The sequence below is a fragment of the Phyllobates terribilis genome, unplaced genomic scaffold, assembly GCF_046119375.1.
Source record: "Phyllobates terribilis strain yellow unplaced genomic scaffold, ASM4611937v1 Scaffold_7__3_contigs__length_470593459, whole genome shotgun sequence".
Classification (NCBI taxonomy): Eukaryota; Metazoa; Chordata; class Amphibia; order Anura; family Dendrobatidae; genus Phyllobates; species Phyllobates terribilis.
In genome coordinates, this window is record NW_027362767.1 from 140833558 (window position 1) to 140855482 (window position 21925).

Genomic DNA, 21925 nt, shown 5'->3' on the forward strand with positions numbered 1-21925 from the left:
TAAGAGAGCTGATTGGTCCTGTGTCATCTACTAGGTCCTTAGGCCATCAGTAGAAGACTTACTTGACATTTTTAAGGTCAGAGTATTACTTTTTGATACCAATGTTTGTCTAGAAGAGATGTCCTTCTCCACCCTACATTGGTATGATCCTTCATGGTGGGCTTGGGCAGACTTTATATGAAGCACTTTGCCTCCTTCCCTGAACTCGTATGTAGATGTGTCTTTTTTCAAGTGTTCTTCGTTGTGTATCCAAAAGAAGTGGGAACCATTGCCTTGAGCCAAAAAGCAAGTAAAGGTGAAACTGTCTTCAAATGCCAAGTCAAGGACTTTCCTGTTGGTGCTGAGGAAGGCGCCACCTATCGGTTCTGTAAGAGAAATGTTAGGAATCGCTTCAATTAGCTCTTTTGGGGTACAATAAAAAACATTTGAGTGATGTCTTTTTCATCTTGTTGGCTTTCATGACTCTTACCTATGACAGAGACCTTCAGCTCATTACTCTCAGTGGAGGAGAAGTGGTTGCTGACTTTGCATTGATACAATCCGGAGTTGTACTTCTGAAGAGATCCTATAAAGAGTACCCTCCCATCCTGTCGGACTTGATAAGACTCACTGCTCACATCTATCTGCTTCATATTGTGTAGCCAGGTAAATGAAAGAGAGCTTCCTTTAGACACAGAGCACGTGATTGTTACATTACTTCCAACCAACATCTTGGGGTCTTCTGGGTCAGCTCTGATTTTTGCACCTTCCACTTTTTCTGCAAAAAAAAAAAAAAATATATATATATATATATATCACCCATTCTGTCATACAGTATGTTGCAATCAACTCCAAAAAAGGTAAAGTATTCAATATATATTCTAAGAAATTATCACCCTCCCCATTCTACTCATAAACCTAAGATCAAACCTGTTACTAGCTGTAAGGCCACGGCCCACTATCAGTATTCGGTCAATATTTTTTCTCAGGAGTGGGAGCCAAAACGAGGTGAGGAACAATCAGAGAAAAAGTATAATAGAAACAAGTCACCAATTCTGCATTTATCACCCACTCCTGAGAAAAAATACTGACTGAATACTGATAGTGGGACCGTGGCCTTAGGCAATCATCTGCAGAAGGAACTTCCCCACACTGCTTTGTCTGCGATTGGAAATCAACAAAGTCCCACCCCTCAAATGTCTGTAAGCTAAAATTGTAAAAACGGAGGACAGGACTGGACATTGTCTTGACATCATGGGGCTAAGCAAATGCCAGAGGCACCCAGAATGATAGGATGAGAGTGCCGGGCACAAAATTGAAGACTAAATGCCAAAAGACTTGACCAGGTCACTGAGTCTGGTAAGCATCAGAGGCGCCCAGAATGCTGTACCAGGATGTCAAACGCATGATGTGAAGACCATCCGCTATGGAGGACAGGCTGGATTCCAGACTAGGGGCCCCGTCACACTTAGCGACGCTGCAACGATCCCGACAACGATACGACCTGTCAGGGATCGTTGCTGCGTCGCTATGTGGTCGCTGGTGAGCTGTCAAACAGGCAGGCTCACCAACGATCAGGGGAGCAGCGACATCGTGGAAAGAATCTTTCCACGATGTCCTGCTCCTGGTTACGAGCCTGCTGAAGCAGGAGCAGGCTGGTAACCATGGTAAACATTAGGTTACTAGGGGCACATGCGCACCTAGTAACCCGTTGTTTATCATGGTTACCACTCTGCTACGGTGAGCGGTTACCGCTCACTTTAGCAGGCTCGTAACCATGATAAACAACGGGTTACTAGGTGCGCGTGTGCCCCTAGTAACCCGATGTTTATCATGGTTACCAGCCTGATCGCTGCTCCCGCTGGTCACACACAGCGATGTGTGCTGACCAGCGGGAGGGCAACGACCAAAAAATAGTCCAGGACACTTTGCAGCGATCAGCGACCTCACAGCAGGGGCCTGATCGCTGCAAAGTGTCACACATAGCGATATCGCTGGTGAGGTCGCTGTTGCGTCACCAAAACCGTGACACAGCAGCGATCTCGCTATGTGAGACGGGGGCTTTAGTCTCAGAGCCTAGTAAGTGCCAAAGGTGTCCAGGATGTCAGGCCAATTGTAATGCAAATTGATTACCTTCAACCATAATGTAACTGGTTTTGCTGTATCTGATGATGCTTCTGCTGGAATCAGCCACTTCACACATATATTCTCCAGAATCGCTGTCCTCAGCGAAATAAGTTTTAGCATATCCTTTCCTTAAAACTTTGGCATTCTTGTACATGGTAATGGTCACATGTGAAATACTTCTTTTTGGATGAACTATATAGTCACATGTTATAGACATTGATTTCCCAAGCTGAACATTTGTAGGGTTTACCAACACAACAGGAGTGGAGAAAAGCTCTAAAATCAAGAATTGAACAATAAAAAGAAATAATTTGTACACATATATTAATATATATCGCATGAACACGCATATCTTTTTTTAGTTTTATAGTGAATGTCCCCCTACTAAACCTTGGGGGCTTCGTACTTCATACTTCTACCATACATACAGTGGGTAAAATAAATATTTGATCCTTCTGATTTTGCAAGTTTTCCCACCTACAAAGAATAGAGAGGTCTGTAATTGTTATCACAGGTACACTTCACCTGTGAGAGACTGAATCTAACAAAAACCAGGAAATCACATGGTATGATTTTTAGATAATTATTTTGCATTTTATTACATGAAATAAGTATTTGATACAATAGAAACACAGAACTTAATATTTGGTACAGAAACCTTTGTTGCAATTACAGAGGTCAGACGTTTCCTGTAGTTCTTGACCAGGTTTGCACACACTGCAGCAGGGATTTTGGCCCCCTCCTCCATACAGATCTTCTCCAAATCTTTCAGGTTTTGGGGCTGTCGCTGGGTAACATTGAGTTTCGGCTCCCTCCAAAGATTTTCTATTGGGTTCAGGTCTGGAGACTGGCTAGGCCACTCCAAAACCTTGAAATTCTTCTTAAGTAGCCACTTCTTAGTTGCCCTGGCTGTGTGTTTCGGGTCATTGTCATGCTGGAAGACCCAGTCACGACCCATCTTCAATGCTCCTCCAGAGGGAAGGAGGTTGTTGGCTAAAATCTCGTGATACATGACCCCATCCATCCTCCGTTCAACATGGTGCAGTCGTCCTGTCCCCTTTGCAGAAAAGCATTCCCAAATTATGATGTTTCCCCCACCATGCTTCACAATTGGGACGGTGTTCTTGGGGTTTGTGTTATTGATTGAGTGTGAGGACAGGTGTCTTTTATACAGGTAACAAGTTCAAACAGGTGCAATTAATACAGGTAATGAGTGCAGAGTAGGAGGGCTTCTTAACCTCTTTCTGACATACTACGTAATAATATGTCCCTGTGCCTTGGTACTTATGGACCAGGTATGTATTATTACGACATGGAGATCGCGCCCACGCATAGGCTGTGAAGGCGCGATCGCCGCCAGGTGTCAGCTGATTCTGACAGCTGACACCCAGCACTCAGTGCCAGGAGCGGTGTCCGCACCGCTCCCGGTACTTTAACCCCATAAATGCTGTAATCACAGCGATCGAAGCATTTAGTAAGCGAGCAAAGGGACAAAAGTCCCTCTGGTTCTTAGATCGGAGACCCTGCACTGTCAGCGCAGGGTCCTGATCGTTGCCATGGTGACCCAATGTCATCATGACGACATCTGGGTCAACAGGCCCCAGCAAATTACTTTGATCATGCGCAGTGCATGATCAAAGTAACTTGTGTCTGCAGCACTGACAGATCATAAGGTATAGCAGTGATCCTGCACTGCTATACATTATAACTACGATATAAAAAAATAATAATATATATATGCATACAGTTGAAACCAGAAGTTTACATACCTTAGATAAAAAGACACATATGCATGTTTTTCTCAATATTTGACATGAAATCAGAATAAACCTTTCCCGTTTTAGGTCAATTAGGATCACCATAATTTTTAATATTTGCCAAATTCCAGAATAATGAGAGAGAGAGAGAATGTTTTAAGACATTTTTATTACTTACTGCAAAGTCAAAAGTTTACATACACTAAAATTACTATGCCTTCAAACAATTCTGGACTGCCCATATCATGATGGCATGTTTTTGGCAACATCTGAGTTAATTAGAGACACACCAGTGGATGTATTTTAATGCATACCTGAAAAACACTGCTTCTTTGTGTAGCATCATGGGAAAGTTTAAAAAAATCAGCCAAGATATCAGGAAGAGAATTGTGGACTTGCACAAGTCTGGCTCATCCTTGGGTACAATTTCAAGATACCTGAAGGTGCCTTGTTCATCTGTACAAACAATTATACGCAAGTACAAAAAAGATGGGAATGTCCAGCCATCATACCGCTCAGGAAGGAGACTGGTTCTGTGTCCCAGAGATGAACGTGCTTTGGTCTGACATGTGCATATCAACTCAAGGACAAAAGCAAAAGATCTTGTGAAGATGATGGCGGAAGGTGGTAAGATTGTGCCAATATAAACAGTGAAACGAGTACTGTATCAATATGGACTGAAAGGTCACTCTGCCAGGAAGAAGCCATTACTCCAAAAGAAACATTAAAAAGCCAGATTAATGTTTGCAAATGCACATAGGAACAAAGACCTTAATTTTGGAGACATGTCCTGTGGTCTGATGAAACTAAAATTGAACTTTTTGGGTATAATGACCATCATTACGCTTGGAGGAAAAAGGGAGAAGCTTGGAAGCCTAAAAACACCATCCCAACTGTGAAACACGGAGGTGGAAGCATCATGTTGTGGGGTTGTTTTGCTGCAGGAGGGACTAGGGCACCTCACAAAATAGATGGCATCATGAAAAAAGAAGATTATGTGGCAATATTGAAGCAACATCTCAAGACATCTGCCAGGAAGTTAAAGCTTGGGCGGAAATGGGTCTTCCAAATGGACAGTGACCCGAAACATATTGCCAAAATGGTAACAAAGTGGCTTAAGGATAACAAAGTCAATGATTTGGAGTGGCCATCACAAAGCCCTGATCTCAATCCTATTGAAAATTTATGGACAAAGCTGAAAAGGCTGCGAGCAAGGCGACCTACAAACCTGGATCAGTTACACCAGTTTTGTCAGGAGGAATGGGCCCAAATTCCCACCAACTATTGTGAGAAGCTTGTGGAAGAATATCCCAAACCATTGACCCAAGTCATTCAGTTTAAGGGCAATGGTACCAAATACTAATGAAATGTATGGAAACTTTTAACTTTGCAGTAAGTAATAAAAATGTCTTAAAACATTCTCTCATTCTCATTATTCTGGCATTTGGCAAATATTAAAAATTATGGTAATCCTAACTGACCTAAAACGGGAAAGGTTTATTCCGACTTCATGTCAGATATTGAGAAAAATATGCAGATGGGTCTTTTTATATAGTGTATATAAACTTCTGGTTTCAACTGTATATATATATATTTTAATATATATATATATATATATATATATATATATATATATATATATATATATAGCACCCATAAATAAATATTATGAAAAAAAAACAAAAAATAAAAGTACACATATTTTTGTATTGCCACATTCGGAACGACCTGACCTATAAAACTGCCTCACTAGTTAACCTCTTTAGTGAGCACAGTAAAAGAATAAATGAAAAACGAAGCAAAAAATGGTGCTTTATCATCATACTGCCAAAAAAAGTGAAATAAAACGCGATAAAAAAATGAATGTAAATAAAAATGGCACCACTGAAAACGTCATCTTTTCTCTCAAAAAACAAGCTTCAATACAGCTCAGTCAGCCAAAAAATAAAAAAGTTATAGCTCTCAAAATAAAGTGATGCAAAAAAATTTTTTTTTCTATAAAATAGTTTTTATTGTGTGAAAGCACCAAAACATAAAAAAGATATAAATGTAGTACTGCTATAATCATACTGACCCGAAGAATAAAGCTGCCTTATCAATTTTACCATACGCGGAACGCCTTAAAAAAAAAAACCCAAAAAACAATTCCTGAATTGTTGTTTTTTGTTTATTCTGCCTCACAAATATCAGCATAGAAAGCGATCAGAAATTGTTACATACCAGTAAAAATGTCAACTTGTTCCACAAAAGCAAGCCATCACATGACTCTGTTGGCCGAAATATGGAAAAATTATAGCTCTTAAAATATGGCGATGCAAAAACTGGTCTTAGCAAAATAAAAGCATCTTTCAGTGTGTGACAGCTGGCAAACATAAAAACCTGATGTAAATCTGGTATCGCTGTAATCGCATCGGCCTGAAAAACAAAGTCGTCTAATCACTTATATCACACGAGGAACAAAAAATAAATAAAACCAATTTCTTCACCTGCTTCTGATTTGTTAATTCTGCCTCCCAAAGATCGCAGTAAGGCTCGGTTCACATTTATCCTGCGCTCTGCGCTGAGCGCTCACACCGAGGTTTCTGTGTAAATCTCTGAAATACGTGATTCAGACGGAACCCGCGGCAGAAGATTCCCCATAATGAGGCAGATGGCAGCATTGTGGATGCTGTCTGGCCTGTGATCCCACGGTGTCTGTCTTTTTATTAGGCATGCATAAAAGTGCTGTCGGCCACAGTTTTGTGACCCTATGAAAAAAAGGATACCGCTAAACAGAGGCCAGACGGAGTCCAGAGTAACTCTGCTGCCTCATTATAGTGAATCGATCCCTCGGGATTGGGTTAGGGTTGTGATAGGATTAGGGTTGTGTTAGGATTAGTATTAGGGTTAAGGTTGTATTAGGGTTAGGATTAGGGTTGTGTTAGGATTAGGGTTGTGATAGGGTTAGGGTTGTTTTAGGGTTAGGATTAGGGTTGTGTTAGGGTTAGGGTTGGGGTTAGGTTTGTGTTAGGGTTAGGGTTGTGTTGGGATTTTTTCAAAAGTAAAGGAAAATAAAAATGATGCCGATATGGCGACTAGTGTTGAGCTCAAATGCTCGCTACTTGAGTTTGCATCAGGTGCTCGGGTATGCGCCGAGTATCGCGGGTGCTCGAGTGACATGCTTGAGTCTCCGCCACATATGTTTCGCGACTGTTATACAGCCAAAAAAAACACGTGGGGATTGCCTGCCATACACGAGCAATCCCCGCATGTTTTCTTCTTTGGGTGTCTAATAACTGTGAAACATGCGGGGCAGGGATTCGAGGATGTCACTCGAGCACACATGATACTTGGTGCATACCTGAGTACCCGATACAAACTCAAGTAGCGAGCACTTGCACTCAAGACTAATGACAACTTATTCAATATGATGACCTAATATTATCAAATTCTGTGTCGTACCTCTGGGTTCAAAATGTTCACTATACCCCTTGATAAAATCCTTGAGGGGTGTAGTTTCCAAAATGGTGTCACTTATGGGGGGTTTCCACTGTTTAGGCACATCAGGGGCTCTCCAAACACGAAATGGCATCTGCTAATTATTCAAGCAAATTTTACATTCAAAAAGTCAAATGGCGCTCCTTCCCTTCCGAGCCCTGCCGTGTGGCCAAACAGTGGTTTTCTCTCACATATTGGGTATTGGCTTACTTAGGAGAAATTGCACAACAAACTGCATGGTGCAATTTCTCCTGTTACCCTTATAAAAATGCAAAATTGGGGGCTGAAAAACATTTTTGCGGGAAAAATGTGAAAATTTAATTTTTACGGCTCAGTGTTATAAACTTCTGTGAAGCACCTGGGGGTTCAAGGTCCTCACCACACATCTAGATAAGTTCCCTGAGGGGTCGTCTCCAAAATGATGTCACTTGTGGGGGGGTTTCCACTGTTTAGGCACATCCGGGGCTCCCCAAACGCAACATGGCGTCCGCTAATTATTCATGCAAATTTTACATTCAAAAAGTCAAATGGCGCTCCCTCCCTTCTGAGCCATGTTGTGCGCCCAAACAGTGGTGTTCCCCAACATATGGGGTATCTGTGTGCTCAGGAGAAATTGCACAACACCCTTGCGAAAATAAAAAAATTTGGGTCTAATGTAACATTTTTGTGAAAAAAGTTAAATGTTCATTGTTTTCTTCCACAATCCAAAAATTCCTGTGAAGAACCTGAAGGGTTATTAAATTTATTGAATGTGGTTTTGAGCACCTTGAGGGGTGTAATTTTTAGAATGGTGTCACTTTTGGGTATTTTCTGTCATATAGACCCCTCACAGTGACTTCAAATGTGATGTGGTCCCTAAAAAAAATTGTAACTTTTGCTGGAAAAATGAGAAATTGCTGGTCAATAGTGATGAGCGAATGTGCTCGGTTAAGGGGTTAACCGAGCATGCTCGGGTGCTTACCGAGTAGCTTCGGCGTGCTCATATATTATGCTCGAGTCTCTGTGTCTCAATGATTTACAGCTGTAAGACAGCTTCAGCAAGTGATGATTCTCTAACAAACAGGCAATCCCTGCATGTGTTCAGGCTGTCTTACAGCTGTAAATCATGCAGACACAGGGACTCCAACATAATATATTAGCACACTCGCTCATCACTACTGGTCAACTTTTAACCCTTATAACTTCCTAACAAAAAAAATGTTGGTTCCAAAATTGTCCTGATGTAAAGTAGACATGTGGGAAATGTTATTTATTAACTATATTGTGTTACATATCTCTCTAATTTAAGGGCATGAAAATTCAAAGTTTAAAAATGCTAATTTTTTTCGCCAAATTTCTGAATTTTTCACAAATAAACGCCAGTCATATCGAATAAATTTTACCACTATCATGAAGCACAATATGTCCCGAAAAAACATTCTCAGAATCAGTGAGATCCATTGAAGTGTTCCAGAGTTATTACATCATAAAATGAGTGACACTGATCAGAATTGTAAAAATTGGTCCGGTCATTAATGTGCAAACAACTTTCGGGAGTAAAGGGGTTAAAGAAAAACTACCAGGTCTGTGAGAGCCAGAATTCTTGCTGGTTGGTAGGTGATCAAATACTTATTTCATGCAATAAAATTTAATTATTTTTAAATTCTGTCTCTCACATGTGAAGTGTACGTACGATAAAAATTACAGCCCTCTCCATTCTTTGTAGGTGGGAAAACTTGCAAAATCGGCAGTGTACCTCTACATTTCTTACTTCTTTCACACTAGAGTTAAATGACATAGTTTTTACAGCCACCATACCTACTGAGTGTGGGGGCTGCTTTTTCAATTTGGGTGAACAATGTGATTTTTGTGCTCAAGATTTGGGGTTCACCCCAGGATCCAGGCCACCAACACCAATATTTGCCCCTGCATCTTGATATAAAATGGTGTTTACACTGAATGAGTTATAAAATGTAAAGAAAAACACAATCTTGCATGAATCCCACTAAACTAGCCGATCCCACTTTTTGTTACCTTGTACGTCAATGTCAAGTTTTTGGCTGACCTTCACGACATCATTACTTGTGCATCTAACACTGCACGTATAATTTCCAGAATCCCTCTTTATAGAAAATGCAATTTGATACGTAGAGAGTTCACCATAATCTTGTAATTTTTTTTCGTCCTTGTAAAATGCAAATTCCAGCTTTGTGCTACCACGGAGAGGATTCAAGGTTGGATTTAGAGCGACATTACAGGACAGAGTGATGGGATCTCCTTCTATTATTGAAGTTGTTTTTGCTTTTAGAACCAGATAGGTAAAGTATTCTAGGGGAAGAAAAAAAAGGTTGAAAAGAAATCTGATTAAATGCTGTCAAGTTAACTTTACGCCAAAATAGATTCAATCAGCTCCAATCGGGAGCTCTAACGTCTAGTTTTAGAAAAATAGAAACAAGCGACAAAGAAGCAGGGGACAAAGAATAAAGGAGAAACCAAAGAGAAGAAGATGGAAGATTCTAATCAATACCTATGTTAGATATCGTCTTTCCCATGTAAGCAAGGAATGATTACTGCCCCGGTTAGGGAAACACCAACAGTAGTCCAATTACTCTTGAAAATTCTAAAAAATGGTATTCTTGAAAGACACACGTATACCATTGTGAGACCTTTGCCTGATCCTGACTTTTCGTCTTCCTCTTTGGTACCATATATTACAATCTTCTATACCTCAACTACTGTTAATGGAGACTAAACTGAGCATGAACTTATAGGCTACAAAAATGGAAACGTCTTTAGTGTTGAGCAAGTATGTTCTATTAACCCTTGCGCCGAGTATGCTCGGGCCGAGCTCCGAGTATTTACAGCTGCTCGGTGATATGGTTGAATCGCTCCCGTGTGCATGATTTGCAACTGTTTGACAGCTTTATTACATGTGAGGAATGTCTATTTCTTACACATTCCTCACATGTAATAAAGCTGTCAAACAGTCGCAAATCATGCACACGGGAGCGATTCAACCATATCACCAAGCAGCTGTAAATACTCGGAGCTCGGCCCGATCATACTCGGACAGAACATACTCGCTCAACCCTAGTCTTGATCAAATAAAGTTGGCCAATTTTGCTGGGATTGGCTAAACATCTGATGTCTATCGAGGTCTTCCAACTCAATATTCCAGATGATGTTGGAGGAGATAAGGGTCATCCAGTTTGAATTCTAACACCCGATCCTTTTGATCGTGTTTCACCCAAGAGACACATATGATCTCAACAGAGAGAAGTGATCACTCAGTGGAGTAAGCGTTTATGTGTACAAGGAATTTGGGAGTGACACCTGGTTCTTGTAACGAAGTTTGGACACTTTTTGACTCAGTGAAGCCTAGAGCTAAATCAATATCATCAATTGTCATCATCCCATACAGGGCTTTCATCATGATTACTCCAAAGCATCCACCAACCAGCTCTCTGCAAGAGTGGACATCTCCAAACCTCTTCCCTGGTCTCCCGGATCTGTTTTGAACTTGCTACTGTAGGGTATTGTTATTTCGTGCCATTTAGATGCCATCATGATAATATCGACCATAGACTCTCCTTCACTACAAACAAAAATACAATTCGATGCCCTAAGTACCCTGACCAGCATGAAGAAGCTTCTGTGCTGTCTATCTGGCACCCAGCACCAAGCACAATGCCCTGGCAAATCACCAACATAAAGCAAGGAATCACTAATTAATTGTGAGAACTATTGATGTAAAAATACGAGATCTTACCAGAGATGGGGACGTATAGATATGCGGAGTAAGAGCCATAGGAGAAAGAAGACAGCCTGGTATTCTTAGTGCATTTATATTCCCCGGTCATATTATAGTACGCATTTCCTAGCGTCATAGCAGATTTACTTTCCAGAATTTTAAAGAGAGCGCCATTTTTATAAAACTTAGTGCGTTCTAAATCTAGACCTTTACGATGGTGACATGTGAGGGTCAGCTCGTCACCTTCTAATATGAATGGAGGAGCTTGCACAATGAGATTGCCTGAAAGACATAAAAACACAAAGTGTAGAGTTAGAAGATGTGCCTGCCTTTGAGCACCATTTCACTGATTGTTGTTGGACTACATAACGTTGCAATATCATACACAGCCTGTGGAGGAAAGTGGGGCTGCTTCTGGAAAATGGTCAAATTTCTGACTTCATACAACCTCATTAAGGTTTAGGAAGTAATGAGATTCTTCTTCACGTAAATGACTTACTATTAGAGACATCCAGCCTGAGGGGTTCACTCATATGAGTATTAGTGGATTGGCACTGGTAATACCCACTGTCACTGACAAGTGCATCCTGAATGGTAAAGCTCTGCTGAGTTATATTCATCTGGTTACCATCCTTGTACCAGAAATATGCTTGTTTGTCTTTGATTTTGGCATCCACATTACATGTCATGGTCATGGTTTCTGCCGTCAATATTTTACCAAAATTGGGTGTAAAAGACACCACTGCCATACCTAAAAAAAAAAGAAAATAAGATAATGAAAATCTTGAAAATGAGAAACTGTGACATGGGGTACAGAAACATCCGTCAACTCGCTGTACCAGGCATAGGAACCACTGCAGACAATTACAGGTTTCTGTCGTCCTGTGTTTTCTTTACAATGCAGTTATCACTTCCATGACCAATGGAGCAGTCTATGTTGGATTCAAGCTGGTGACAGCAAGTGAGCATGCCTTAGTTTGTTATTTTTAATGAATCCATGCCTAAGAACTTTTAAGAACAGCCATTTCTTTTAAACTAGCTGAGCTTGCCCCTAAGTAAACTCCTGATGAAGGTTGCGAAACACAGATTGAGGTGATTCTGGGATGATTTATTCTACCACTGGACTGGATCCACGCTGGTGACAGTAAGTGACGAATATCTGCCCAGAATCCTCCAACTGGGCAGATAAAGTTTTGTATTTATTTGATTCACTGAATTCTTGCAAAATCTTTCCATTTTTATAAAAGGCAAAGGCCAAACGTGTCGACTGTCTCATTGGACTAATGGTGGTGTGACAGGTTAAGGTCATGTCAGCTCCTTCCACCACTGGATCCAGTCTAGTGGCAGAATAAATCATCCCGGAAGCACCTCAATGTGTGCTTTGCAACCTTCATCAGGAGTTTACTTAGGGGCAAGCTCAGCTAGCTTAAAAGGAATGGCTGTTCTTAAAAAAAAACGCCTTTAGTTTGTTATTTTTAATGAATCCATGCCTAAGAAAAAATATTTTTAAGGATAAGGACAGCCATTTTTTTAATTAGCTCAGCTGGCCCTGAGACAACTCCTAATGAAGATTGCAAAACATGCATTGAAGTGCTTCTGGCATGATTTTTCCTACAACTGGATCTTGTTCATACCGGATACAGACTAGATTCACGGGAGTTACAACAAGTGAGAATGCCTATGTTTGTTATTCTTAATGAATCCATGTCTTGGAAAAATGTATTTTTTTTCTTTTTAAGGGATAGGGTATTCCATTTAAATTTGCTGAGCTGCCCATAAGATAACACAGACCTTGTTTGGTCCACACCAATATGAGGGGAAGTGACTCTAGTGAAATTATAAGTTGGGTTCACACTATTTCACCCCTTTCTTTGGCAGAAGCATCCATTGCTTATTCTTTTCTCATCATAAGGGAAAAGGGTGACATAAACTGGTGAGGGTAAGCTCAGAACAAGTCCAAATCACCTATACAAAAATGGAATTGGGCTTGCCTTAGCTCTCCAGGAATCCCATAACTTTAAGGTAGTGGCCATGATTGGTGAGAATATTGTCATATATCCGGATGGTACAGTACAACTGGTTTCCCGAGTTTGCCCCATACTACCAGTCTCCTTTTGTAACTTAACTCAAAGCTAAATAAAGGAATCTGACTTTTATAAGACAGTAAAAAACCCTTAACCAGTATGTTTCTCCTCCAGACACACAACCGCCTCACCTTGTACATTAATAGATAATGTCTCACTCCTTTTCTTCACAGTATTGGAGGACGATTTTGCCTCACATGCATAACTCCCAGAATCCTCCAACTGGGCAGATGAAAGTTTGTATTTATTTGAGTCACTGAATTCTTGCAGAATCTTTCCATCTTTATAAAAGGAAAAGGCCAAACGTGTCGATTGTCTCAGTGGACTAATGGTGGTGTGACAGGTTAAGGTCATGTCAGCTCCTTCCACCACTGGATGTAAATTTAGTCCTATTTCCGGAGAACTAAAAAGTTCTTAAACGAAATAAAACAAAGTATAAAATGATTGCATTGTAAGAAATTCCACAATAAAACTTATACAGTATGTCACTATATCTGCTGTGGTAACTAAATTATGAAGCCTACTTAGTACTCCTAATGCTCATGGCTGAAATCTCATGTGAAGTCAAAATGAAATAAGGAAGCATGAAACATAAATCAGTACAACTTATAGTATTTGATAAAACTAATAGCTTGAAAAACAGAACACAAAATAAAGTCATAATGGAGCAAAACCCCTGGGGCTTAGCCTGTAAGGTGCTTCCTTTGTTTTTTTTCCCACTATCTCTGAAACCACAAACAGTTGACTTCTCTAATTTCAAACCCATCCAATGGTGAACTGCAGAGCAATGGGGCCTATGTAGTTGTAAAGGGGAAGACCGGGGTGTAAGTACTTTCAGAACAAGGGATCCGGAACTGCCGGGGCCGTGCCTCTTGTTGCAGGGGGAAGACAGACTGCGAGACAGGAGTCAGGTGACCGGGAAGGGGGTGTGTGTCCAGAGAGAGAGCTGAGGAGTCAGGTGACCGAGGAGCTGAGCTCGTGTCTAGGAAGAGGGTGGAAAAGGAGTTTTTGCGCAGGAAAAATGTCAGTGGACAGTGGGAGTCAAGCCCGACTAGAGGGAGAAGAGACGCAGGATCCCTGGAGCCGAGTAAGAGAGGTGCACTGTTATGGACTAGGGGCTCAGCGGGTCAAACCGGAGACCGCTCGCTGCCGCCAGAAGACGGAGCATTGTTTAGGCATGGAAGCCGGAAGAAAGCAACACTGGCATCAGCCGGCAACTGCCTTGTGAGGAGCAAGAGTCAGCTAAGTGTAAAAACTGCCGATTACAACCGTGTCGACTCTGCTACATCTAGACCAACTGTGGATTGTCAGTTATAGCATATTACCTGCTACTTCCCTTGTTGTCCCCATATATTTCCCCTGTTACTCCCTGCATGGAGATTGACCCTGTTACAGTAAATCCCCCTTGTTTATTAACCCTGTACTTGCTGCTCTGTGTTTCTGTGTCACTGCATCTAAAGTACCTGTGTTACATTTGGCGTAGTCGGCAGGATGCAGTCTTTAGACACAGACACTGCAGATCAGTCCATCCTGGGAGCCCCTAGATCTAGCTTGCCTCGGGGGGCCATGCTCAGCAATCTCCCAAAGTTCACCGGGGACAATATGATGCTGTGGGACTGGGTTGAGAGAGTTAGGAGTATGTTACGTATGCATCCAATGACCCCAGCTATGCAAGCCGAAATAGCCTTACTGGCCGTGGACGGCGAGGCCCAGCACTCCATGATCTACTGCCCTCCTCATGACCGGGATACTGTAGAAAAAGTGGTGCGGATATTGGAGGAGATGCATGGGGATCCCACCAATGTAGGAGAGCTGAGGATACGACTGTTTCACCAAGTGCAGCAGGAGGGGGAGACTGTGACGCAATATGTTAATGCCTATATCACTAGAAAAGACGCTTGGGGAATTTGGGAATGGGCCCCCCTGACGTGATCTTAAGGGACCAATTTGTGGCAGGCCTTAGGGATGTGCAGCTGAAGCAGGCCTTGCGGGAGCGCCTGCGCCCTAACCCATGTATGACTTTTCTAGAAGTGGGGGCGGAGGCACGTGTGAGAGAGCAGGAAATGGGGGTGATGGCCCTGGCAGGGATGGTCCGGAGTAACGAGGTACCCACCCCGCCTGCAGCTGAACTGGAATGGGCTCGAGAGATGCGAAAGGAGATACAGGAGATGCGGAGTGAATGGTCCAAGCTCAAGAAGGCCCCTGCACCGACACCAGAGATACCCAGATCGATTGCCCCAGTTAGGGAAAGAATTGAATTCAGGCCCCACCCTGCAGGAGAGTTCCGTAGAGAAGTGAGGCAGCCCTACACAGACAGAGACACGACCTGCTGGAAGTGTGGAGGCGCAGGACATTACGCCAGGGGCTGTGCTAGCCGAGGGCGGCCCCTGTCGCGGCAGCCGTTAAACTAACGGGCTCCGTGTTTTGGGGGACACAGCCCGGAGCCAAAAGAATGGGAAAGAAAAAGAGGAAGTCCCAAGGACCTAGTTTCCACCAGCCCGACTGTCTGGGTCGAAATGAGTGGTCAGGCTGTTCACTGCCTGATTGACACGGGATCCCAGGTGACTACGATGACAGAAGCCTACTTTCAACAGCAATTTCCAGAGATAGCACGGCCTGAATGGGGACCAGTAATTAGACTCATGGCAGCTAATCAATTACCCATCCCGGCTGCAGGGGTGGTGTGGATGAAGATCCGAGTGTGTGGAAAAGATGTGGGAAAAAAAGGGGTCGTCTTGGTCGCAGGGGGAACCGGAAGTGGACCCCCGGTGACCCTCGGAATGAATGTGCTGAAAGAGATCGGGCAAATTATGATTAGTGAGCCGAAGGAGATTCCTCTAGACCGGTGGGACCCACGAACCTCCCAAAGGAGGGTTTTTCAACAATTAATCCGAGCCGCCCAGGCTCAGGAGATGTCAAGTGAAGGGAAGGTCCTGGGGAAAGTAATAGTACCAGCAACTATAGCGCTCACCTTACCGCCAGGACAAACTGTACTCACATTACCCGCACGGGCCTGCACACCTCTTGAGGGGGTCGAAGTACAGATAGAACCATCATCGATGGACAAAGTACCCCCCGGACTCCTGGTGGCTCGGACATTGGCCACCGTCCAGGGTGGCAATGTTATAGTGCGGTGCGTTAATCTGGGCGAAGGTGATCTCACACTCCCTCTGAGGGCGGAAATAACCCAGATTCTGGGAATGCCAGAGAAGTTGGTGCAACCTGATGCTTTACAGCTGTCCGCTGTACGAGGAGACCCATGGAGTCTGGCGGTCACCGTGTCGCCTGAATCCCACTGTGCTGGTGCGAAGGGTGGACGAAGAATCCTAGAACGAATGCGGGCTGAATTGACGGGACTTTCACCTCGACAGGTGCAGCAGGTTGAGGAGGTACTAGAGCGGTACCAGGAAGTCTTTGCTTGCCATGAGGATGATTTTGGTTGCACCGAAGCCATTACCAACGAGATTCCCATGGGGAGCGCTGCCCCAGTGCGGGAGAGATACCGGCAGATACCTCCCCAGATGTATAAAGAGGTTAAGGAGATGCTAGCCCATATGTTACAAAATGGTGTGATACGGGAGAGTCAGAGTCCGTGGGCAGCCCCGATTGTCCTGGTCCGGAAGCAAGATGGGACCCTGTGGTTCTGTGTGGACTATAGACGACTGAATGCCTGTACAGTACGAGACTCTTACCCACTACCCCGAATTGAAGAGTCTTTGTCGGCCTTAGGGAAGGCAAGATACTTCTCCTTGGATATGGTCAGCGGGTACTGCCAGGTGCCCGTGGCCGAACATGACTGTGCGAAGACGGCATTCATATTACCCATGGGACTGTTCGAGTTCAATCGGATGCCCTTCGGCCTGACTAACGCCCCCCGGGACGTTCCAGCATCTGATGGAGAGGTGCCTGGGCGATTTGAACTTCGATGCGACACTGATTTATCTTGACGACATAATTGTATATGCCACGACCTTCGAGGAGCACCTCCAGCGACTGGAGCAAGTACTGAGCCGCCTACAGAGTCATGGTCTAAAGGTGTGATTGCGTACGCCAGTCGCTCCCTTCACGACTTCGAGAGGAACCCAGATAATTATAGCTCTTTCAAATTAGAGTTGCTGGCTCTGGTTTGGGCAATGACTGTGAAGTTTGCAGAGTATTTGTCCGGGTCCGAAGTACTGGTGAGAACAGATAACAACCCGTTGTCTCACCTGGAGAATGCGAAGTTGGGGGCCCTGGAGCAGCGATAGGTGGCCCGCATGGCCAGGTACCGGTATAAAATCGCCTACCAGTCTAAGGCAGAGAATATTTACGCCGACGCCCTCTCCAGAATGACATATGAACGGCCTGATCATGGCCGCGATGAAGATTTGGAGGCAGATGAGATCCCTAGCTTCCGAAGTTTCGTGGGACCGCTGGTCGCGGCGCAGGGATAGATCGGAGAGATGTCGGAAGAACAAGTGCTAGGGCGGCCAAGAGATGACTGGGTCCGACTTCAACAGACTGACAGAGAAGTTGCTCAATTACGTCAATGGGTGGCTTTGAGGCAGGTCCCCAGTCAAGAGGAGAGGAGTACCCTGTCCCCGGGAGCGCTGAAAATGCTGGGACAATGGGAGAGACTGTGTTTGCGAGACGGGCTGCTGTACCGATGGGTACAGCTACTGCGAGAGTTCGGGACCACCTGGCAAGTGGTGATCCCAGAGAAGTTGGTCGGAGTAGTGGCTAAGGAGGCTCATGAACGAGGGGCTCACTTCGGACCAGAGAAGACATTTCAGTGGTTGCAGAGGCTGGTGTATCACCCCCGACTGCGAGCAACAATAGAAGACACTTGTCGAAGATGCCAGAGCTGTGAGCTGGTTAAGCCCCCGGAGCAGCGGGTCCCCATACAAACCATTGTGACTTCTGTCCCCTTGGAGGTGCTGATGATCGACTATTTGACTGTTGGACTGGCGAATCTCGGGTATGAACATTGCCTGGTAATGACAGACCACTTCACAAAGTTTGCTGTGGTGACCCTGACCAGAGATCAGACCGCCGAATCAGCTGCGCAGGCCATCTGCCGAGACAACATTCGTGTGTACGGATGCCCAAAGAGGATCCATTCCGATCAAGGCGCCTTCTTCCAGGGCCGGGTGATGGAAGAGCTGCACCGGTTGTACAGGATTGAGAAGTCACGGACTACTCCTTATCACCCTCAAGGAAATGGGGCCTGTGAACGCTTTAATCAGACACTGATCCAAATGCTCCGCACGTTGGAGGAAGATCGGAAGGTGTGATGGACTGATTTTGTAGCCGAGCTGGTGTGGGTCTACAACAACCGAGTGAATAGTACGACGGGGTTCACTCCTTGAACCTTACTGTTCGGGCGAAAGGGGCGAGAGATTACCGAGTTAGAGCTGGACCCCGAGGAGGACTACCCACGGACAGGGATGTCTTCCTGGGTCCGAGAACACCAGCATCGACTGCAGACCCTCTGATGGTTGATACAACAAAAGTGTCGGGAGCTCAAACATCATGAGACATTGCCTCTTCGAGGGACAGCTCTGTTCGCCAGGGAAGCGGGTGTTGGTTCGAGACAGGTGGCCCCGGGGCAAATTGAGTAGGCGGTGGGAACGGACCCCGCACCGAGTGAAGCGCAGGTTTGGTGCTGAAGGACCTGTGTATGAAGTTCAACCCGAGGGGGCTGAAGGAGCCCCTACCAGAGTGGTTCATCGTTGTATGCTGCGGCCCTGTCTGTCTAAAGATGACGAGGATGAAGAAGAATCACCTGCTTCTAGAGAGGGTCCTGTCACAGTTGCCCCATGCCATGATGTGGATGAAGAAGAATTGTTGATTCTACCTCGGAGCCCCAGCACTCGATTATCTGCAGTCCCTAGTGCAAGCGGCGAAGGAACACCATTGGTTGAAGCCACCGGGCAGGCGGAGATTGGGAATCCAAGTGACCCTGCACCCCCCATCGGTCAAACTGAGTTACGTCGGTCAGAACGGACAACAGCAGGAGTGCCTCCTCACCGTTACGAACAAGATCAATTTATATGGCAATGTATCATCCAGGAAGTCCAAGAATGTGAACGTTTGGTAAAGGAACTCTCGCCCGTGGAATGGCGAGTTAAAGGAGAGCGGGAGTGTAAGGGGGAAGACCGGGGTATAAGTACTTTCAGAACAAGGGATCCGGAACTGCCGGGGCCGTGCCTCTTGTTGCAGGGGGAAAACAGACTGGGAGACAGGAGTCAGGTGACCGGGAAGCTGGGGGTGTGTCCAGAGAGAGAGCTGAGGAGTCAGGTGACCGGGGAGCTGAGCTCATGTCTAGGAAGAGGGTGGAAAAGGAGTTTTTGCTCAGGAAAAGCGGCAGTCGACAGTGGGAGTCAAGCCCAACTAGAGGGAGAAGAGATGCAGGATCCCTGGAGCCAAGCAAGTGAGGTGCACTGTTATGGGCTAGGGGCTCAGCGGGTCAAACCGGAGACCGCCCGCTGCCGCCAGAAGATGGAGCATTGTTTAGGCGTGGAAGCTGGAAGAAGGCAACACCGGCATCAGCCGGCAACGGCCTTGTGAGGAGCAAGAGTCAGTTAAGTGTAAAACTGCCGATTACAACCGTGTCGACTTTGCTACAACTAGCCCAACTGTGGATTGGCAGTTATAGCATATTACCTGCTACTTCCCTTGTTGTCCCCATATATTTCCCCTGTTACTCCCTGCATGGAGATTGACCCTGTTACAGTAAATCCCCCTTGTTTATTAACCCTGTACAGGCTGCTCTGTGTTTCTGTGTCACTGCATCTAAAGTACCTGTGTTACATTGTGGTAAAGATGTTGGATGTGGACTGGTAATGGTGTTGGACGTGGACAGTGTCAAGCCACCTTCCTTCCTAAGAAATAATTTTAAGAAATCAGGACTAGTAGAAAGCACCACTCACCCTTATATAGGGTCATTGGCTTGGAAACCCAAATGGAGGAGTTGGATGACTTTTGCGAAAGGGGGAAATATTGGTGTTCATCATGCTTAGAAGGTTTTCATGATCAGGATAATGATGGCTTATCCTTAGACTTTGATGATCTTAGGATAGGTCATCAATATCAGATCATTGACCCACTGAAGTGAATGGGAACCTGCTCTGGTCCTTAATAAGCAGTCGGCATACACATAGGTGGTATGAAGAGACTACTGCTAGCGGCATGGGCTCTAGACTCGGACGCTCATCAATCTGATATCTTAACGACAGACCATCAATATTCTATACCTGGAAAATCGCCTTGAATAAAATAAAAAAATTGATAGGACTACTCTACGATATACAATGAAAACAATGAACCCTTAATATCTAAATATCCCAGATTTACCTGTTACTGAAATATACTCCTCGGCATCATAGATTTTAGATATAGACCCCGTGTTTATAAATCTTGTACACTTATATTTTCCTGTAGCGTTTTTGGAAACAGTTCCAAGTATTAAGTCAGACTGAGAACCCAAAAACTGTATCATATTGTCATCCTTGTAAAATGTGGTATTAACAGCCGTGCCGCTGCGCCACATGTTACATTTCAGTGTCACGCTGTCCCCTTCGTGGATGGAAAAAGGTACTTGTAGGATAAGCCATACTGGAATAAAGAGGAAAAACTGTAAAGACAAACTTTATATATTACTAAAACCACTTAATATTTGATCACTGATATTATCTGTTTCCAGATTGGAAGCACAAAAATAAATTATTTTAACATAATAGAAAAATTAATGGTCAATGCCAGTAAGCTGCTCCTAAAGCCTGGAGATTACTGTTGTGTATTATTACAGGCTTGACCCCTCTAGACAGAAGCATAATGCTATTACATAGCAGTGGAGCAGCCTACCGTATATAGTTCACTTAAGGAAACTCGTTGATATATAAGATGGTTTCTAACTTAGAAAAGTTACAGAAGAGAAACAAAATGGTTAAGCGGTCAATACAGGTGGAAAAAAAATAAGAATAAGGTTGGGCGTACATTTTAGATTGCTGTTGCCTGAATGCTCATTAGGACAACAGCTGTTTCCCCTGATGCTTTGTTCCACATGCATGCTCGGATTGGCTGTGACTTCAGTAGAGAGGGGGGAGTGAGCCGCTGCCAGAAAACTCTGTAGGACTTTGATTTCCCTTGAAAATAAACAATCTGGCATGTTGAAATGCTAAAAGCCCTGTCTTTTTCCATCTAACATCTTCTAGTTTTTATAAGTCAGAATGTATTCAACTGGTTCCATTGAAATCGTTGAGTGTGGCCATCTTTAAAGGCAATTTTTAGTCTTAAAAGTCATATGAAAAATTTGTGCAAGAATTTGTACAAATTCTGGCTGGAGGAAAATTAATCCTCAACTCCACTGATCTTTATTCAACCATACTAACTTACAGTGGCATGTAAAAGTTTTGGGCACCCCTGGTCAAAATTACTGTTATTGTGAACAGTTAATTAAGTTGAAGATGAAATGATCTCTAAAAGACCTAACGTTAAAGATGACACATTTCCTTTAGGCAAGAATTGTTTTTTTAAAATAATAATAATAAAAAATAAATAAATATACATATATAGTCATCTTTTACATATTAAAAATTACAAAAAGGATAATGGGCTGATGCAAAAGTTTGAGCACCCTGCATGGTTAAACCCCTTTATGACCTATGACATATAGGTACGTCATAGGTTGCCTCCCCCTTTTTGGTGCTGGCTCTAGCACTGAGCCCACACCTTTTTAGGCACATGACAGCTGATTCATGTGCCCCTAACATGCTAAATGTCGCTGTTAA

The 21925-nt window shown here is 43.9% G+C and overlaps 1 protein-coding gene across 1 annotated transcript in view; it reads right to left on the minus strand.

The window, feature by feature from the left end:
- Positions 1–21925, minus strand: part of LOC141153985 (Fc receptor-like protein 5) — a 42746-nt gene that overhangs the window by 9998 nt on the left and 10823 nt on the right. Inside the window, exons 8-15 of the mRNA XM_073639333.1 lie at positions 20490–20750; positions 13286–13567; positions 11570–11821; positions 11089–11352; positions 9354–9647; positions 2113–2382; positions 470–757; positions 63–365 (exon numbers count right to left, since the gene is read on the minus strand). Coding sequence (XP_073495434.1) covers positions 63–365; positions 470–757; positions 2113–2382; positions 9354–9647; positions 11089–11352; positions 11570–11821; positions 13286–13567; positions 20490–20750 — 2214 coding nt within the window. The remainder of the gene's footprint in view (positions 1–62; positions 366–469; positions 758–2112; positions 2383–9353; positions 9648–11088; positions 11353–11569; positions 11822–13285; positions 13568–20489; positions 20751–21925) is intronic.